This window comes from Canis lupus, chromosome 15 (genome assembly GCF_048164855.1).
Source record: "Canis lupus baileyi chromosome 15, mCanLup2.hap1, whole genome shotgun sequence".
Classification (NCBI taxonomy): Eukaryota; Metazoa; Chordata; class Mammalia; order Carnivora; family Canidae; genus Canis; species Canis lupus.
This window is the reverse complement of record NC_132852.1, coordinates 25,977,206-25,982,212: the sequence shown is the minus strand read 5'-3', so window position 1 is coordinate 25,982,212 and position 5,007 is coordinate 25,977,206. Positions and strand designations below refer to the sequence as shown.

Genomic DNA, 5,007 nt, shown 5'->3' with positions numbered 1-5,007 from the left:
CTCCAGGGATGTGATAGGGCCCGGAGATTTGAATTTCTTTATTTTAAATTTTTTAATTTAAAAAAATATTTTATTTATTTATTCATGAGAGACACAGAGACATACGCAGAGAGAGAAGCAGGCTCCACACAGGGAACCCGATGTGGGACTTGATCCTGAGCCTCCAGGATCAGGCCCTGGGCCGAAGGCAGATGCCCAACTGCTGAGCCACCCAGGCATCCTGAGATTCAAATTTCTGCCTCTCCCTACTGCACCACGGTAGGATAGGATGTTCCTCATGAGTTAGTCACACATTGAATTGTTCATATTTGATTCTGAAGACATTCTAGAAAAGACTTTGTTCCAAGCTGTATTGTCACCTCAAGAAGCTCTTCCCCTGACAAAGGGTAGAGGGCAAGAGTTCCCTAGCCTCACTCAAAGGTACCTCCAGCTTCCTCCTGTCCTTGGCAGGCAGTTCTAGAGAGAAGCAGAAGCAAACCATGCTGATGCCAAGCCTGCTGTGCTACCGATAAACAGGAGAGCTTGGTTCTTGTCTCACGGAATCGAAGAATGAATCTCGCGGACAAAGGAGAGTGAGTAAAGGGGTAGAAGTTTATTAAGCAAAGATACAGAGAAAGCTGTCAGGAGTGAGGGGGTCCTGACAGGGTTGTCACTGAGGCTTGTAGGGTTGAGTCTTTTATTGAGAACCAACCAGGGAACCCAAATCCTTTTAACATATCTACTGATACCACCATAGTGAGTGGGTAACATCTTTAATGGCTTATTTCCTTTTTTAGGGTCCCGTAATTCTTGTTGGCCACAAGTAACCGTCTCTGGCACCTGGGACAGGGTGGTCTGGCTTTAGCTCTGATTTTCTTTCATCTCCACATTTTTGGGATTTTTGTGAGACTGATTTCATGGCCCCCTACCTAGCCCCATTTGTCCCTAACTCATTATCACTGTTCTCAGGGCCTGGAATGCTCCCCTCTCTATTCTTTCCATTCTCTGCTCAAGCATCACCTCCTTCCTGACCACCTTGCCTAAAAGGTCCTCCCTTGTTCCCTCCAGTCCTGGTCCCTGGTCTATTATTCATCATTTTCCCTATATGGAGCTCTCATGCTTGAGTGCGTAGGTTCCACAAAGGCGGAGCCTGCCATGGTTGTTTTCCAAGGTGTCCACAAATGGGCTGACAAAACGACAGGTGTCTTCCCACCCACTGGTTGGATGACCCATGCAACCCAGAGGAGAGGGGTGGAGAACACCTCTGGCAGCACCTCCTACAGCTTCCGCAAGGGCTCAACAGCTTGGGTGCTGAAAGCCTCAGCCCTCCTTAGTGAGGACAGGCTTCTAGATCAGAGCCGGGCCAGCCAACGGGTGGAGCAGGAACCCTGCGAATGCGGGAATGCGGTGCTGCTCCACTTTCACACATTCCTCGTCTTGCAGGAACAGTTTGAGCAATCCCGAGAAGACTTCGCCCATCAACTAGGGACACCTACTTTGTGATTGGGATCCTTAAGAACAGGCTGTGATGGTGCAAGGCAGCGGGGGAGGGCTGGCGGCAGTGCCCTTCCCCATCATGTGCTCCCCGTGGGGAGGCCGCCGAGCTAGCCGGTATTGGGTTCAGGATAAGCTCACACCCACAGTGGTGGCTGCTGAAGCTCCAGCATGGTCTAGGGTCTCGAGTGTGTCAAAGCCATTGTCACTTTGTGCTGTTGTAGCCCCAGAATGACCCGTGTGCCCCAAACAGATCCCAGCCTGATGCAGGAGTGCCTTTCCATGCTGTCTTGAATACTTTTTTTTTTTTTTTTTTTTTTTTTAGCAAAAACCAGTTTGCATTTCTTAAAAGGGAGTTTTGGTTTCATTTCTGTTATGCTAGGGCAAAAACAGAGCTCTAATTCTTGACAACAAATTCTTAGTCATGGGGGAGGGGGCAAGGGTTTTGAGTATAAGCCACAGGAGAATAATTGGGCAGGGAAGAAAAGTGAAAACAACAAAACGCTAGTTTTGTTTTCAGCCAGGCTTCCCTGAGTAATATTTGGAACTGTTATGCAGGCAAGATTCAGTAAATTCAGTAACTTGCTAGGAACTCAGTATCTTTGTTGTCTGCTGGGTCCTGACTTCCCAGACCCTTAATCAATCCCTGCCTTTCGGAGGTGTTAGCGGGGAAAGCAGTGTTGCCTTTTCTCCTTCTGGCTCTCGGTTCCCTGGAGCAAGTGCCCTATCTCATCCAGGCAGCAAACTCTCAAAGGTCTGATTTTGTGCAGCCCGTTGGGATTGTAATTTGAGTGAGGCACGGTCCCCAGGAAAGCCTTGCAGCCCCAAGGCGGGGGAGGGGGGACATGAGCTCGGGCTCCTCCCGCGAGCTAGTGAGGAAGTCAGTTTCTGGCCTCACTCCAGCCCAGTTCCATGACAATTTGCATTTGAAAGAGATCACCAGGTGATACACCTGCACTTTAAAGGTTTGGTTGCAAAAAGGTAGAAATAGGTGATTTCGGGCATTAACGGCTAGGGAAGTGAAAGTATCCTATCCCTTCCACTGTAGTTAGTAGGGTGTGCTGCTTAGTTCCTTCTGCTGCAGCCCTGTTGCCAGTGCTTACGGACCTGAATGTTCCTACCTCTGAGTCGGCTTTTAAAGGGGAGATTCAGCGCAGGGAAAGGCGCCCTTAAATCAGCCGCTTGAAATGAGAGCTGGCCCTGCCCGCGACTTAGTCTCCTCCGTGGACCAGAGCTGCCTACCTGTGATTTTCGGCACCACCGTTTACAAAAGGAAACGATTTCTAGTCTCACTTCATGCTGGAAACTGGAGCTTCTAGCTTTTTCTACAATAGACTGGGCTTGGCCGAAAAACGGCACGGAACTTGGAAATAAAGCAGTCAGGGATTTAAGTGGGGCCCGTCGGCTCCTTTTAGCAAATCTTATGCTAAAAGGGGGCAAAGATATAAGTGCTAGATTTCAGAAACAGTGCCGAAGCAGCCAGGGTATTGTTGGCAACGAATGATTAAGCTCCCAAAGTTTGTACTGGAGACAAAAAAAAAAAAAAAAAAAAACAAACCACAAACTTTTGTGTGTATACTGAAACTCTGTGTTCAGCTTTTATTTATAAACAAGAGGTCTATGCCCATGTTCCTTAAAGATTTTTGTTGTTGTTGTTTATGATAGACACAGAGAGAGAGAGGCAGAGACACAGGCAGAGAGATAAGCAGGCTCCATACCAGGAGCCCAATGTGGGACTCGACCCTGGGACCCCAGGATCGCGCACTCGGCCAAAAGCAGGCGCTAAACCGCTGAGCCACCCAGGGATCCCCTAGGCCCATGTTCTTTAACTCAATGCAGTGAACGGTTCCGTTCTGTACCAACTATTTATGGTCCTCTACGTCCAGCGTGAGGTAGCCAAGGCACAGGGCAGCATAGGGTTCGTCTGTTCAAACCCACCTGGCTCCTAGGAGAGAAACTTCAATGACCTCGACTTTCACACAAAAAATAGATAGAGGCAAATCCTATGTATACTTGAAGAAATGTGAATATGAGTCCATCAAGTTACTCCACAAAAGCTGCTGGTATTCGTGCGGCTCTAAGTTTATTTTACGAGCTTCAATCAAACATAGCCAGTATAGTGGTCTCTTGAGAGTTTGCAGGCAAATAAATTATACAGCGGGGTGGCAGGGGGTGGCGGGGGGGTGGTGTAAAGTTCAGTGGCATTTCCGGATAGTGTCTGCAGGTGCTACAAGGGTCTCTGAACCTCTGCTGCTGACTTGGACTTCTGGTCATCGCGTCCACACGGTGCACAAAGGAGCCCTTTTTCCAGACGTCCTCCGGCTTCAAGGATGAGAAGCTCGTCCCCCGAGGATCCTCATCCCCTCTGGGGAAGGAAACTAAACTCGACAGGAGGGAAACCCCAAAGCCAACCTGACCCGAGCGTCCCGTCCGAGCAGCCTCGCGTGGCCCCAGGCGGGGATCAGCCTCCAAAGCGGTTACGGGCACGCGTCCGGGGTCCGACTACAGGTCGGAGTCGCAGGGCGGCGGGGCGGCGGCGGGCGGCGGGCGCGGCATGGGGAAGCCGGCTCCGGGCCGGCGGGGCAGGTGCGGGCCGGGCCAGTCGACGTGCACGGTGCTGATGCTGCTGATGCTGCTGCCGCCGCCGCCGCCGCGCCGCGCGGCCCCGGGGGGCTGCTTGCGGCGGCGGCGGCGGAGCTCGGCGCACACGGGCGCGAGGCTGAGCGCCAGCGAGGAGCCGCCCAGCAGCAGCAGGCAGCTGCCCAGGTAGCCCAGCACCAGGCTGTAGCCGGCGTGCACCGTGGCCGGGCTGGCGTCGGCGGGCAGGACGGCGCGGTCCGCCAGGCGGTGGGTGTACCAGGACACCGGCGCGAGCCCGAGCAGGCCGGCGGCGCCCAGCGCCACGCCCGAGAGGCCGGCCAGCGCCGAGCGCGGCTCCTCCCGCCAGCAGCGCACGCCGAGCGCCGCCAGCAGCAGCCCCAGGGCCGCGGCGGCCAGCGACGAGAGCATGAGGGCCCGCGCGGCGCGCACCGGCGCCGCCTCCAGGTAGCCCCAGCGGTCGGGCTGGCCGCACTGGCGCTCGCGGCTGCTCTGCTCGCGGCACAGGTCCCACAGGCCCTGGTACAGCTCCACGTCCACCGGCTGGTCGACGAAGCCCTTCACCAGCCGCCAGCCGGGCGTCAGCGTGGCCGTCAGGTTGAGCAGCAGCCCGCAGGGCGCGAGCACCAGGCCCAGCGTCATCACCGCCGGCGTCCGCATCCCGGCGCCCCGCGCACCTGCCGCCCCGGCCCGGCCCGGCCCGGCCCCGGCCCCCGCCTCCTCCGCGCCACCGAAACCCGCGCGCGGGCGGGTGACACCGAAACCGCGGCCGCCCGGTGGGAGGGGCGCGGGCCCGGGCGCCGCCGGCCTGCGGAGGTCGCTCCGCCCCCGCTCGTGGCGCGGCTCCGCGGCGGGCGGGCCCGGGGGGGGGGGGGGGGGCGGGGGACGGGGCGGCGCCGGCTCTGCCCCGTCCCGGCGCCTCCCGGGTGGGGTGCG

General features: G+C 56.0%; 1 protein-coding gene across 1 annotated transcript; it reads right to left on the bottom strand.

Moving 5' to 3' along the window:
• Positions 1–3,038: 3,038 nt before the first annotated feature.
• Positions 3,039–4,771, bottom strand: CLDN23 (claudin 23). Its single transcript, XM_072776226.1, has one exon. It carries the CDS (start codon positions 4,729–4,731, stop codon positions 3,976–3,978), a length of 756 nt encoding a protein of 251 aa, XP_072632327.1. The 5' UTR covers positions 4,732–4,771; the 3' UTR covers positions 3,039–3,975.
• Positions 4,772–5,007: the final 236 nt, after the last annotated feature.

Coding starts and splice junctions, on each gene's coding strand:
- CLDN23 (XM_072776226.1), bottom strand. CDS start 4,731: ATGCGGACGCCGGCGGTGATGACGCTGGGCCTGGTGCTCGCGCCCTGC.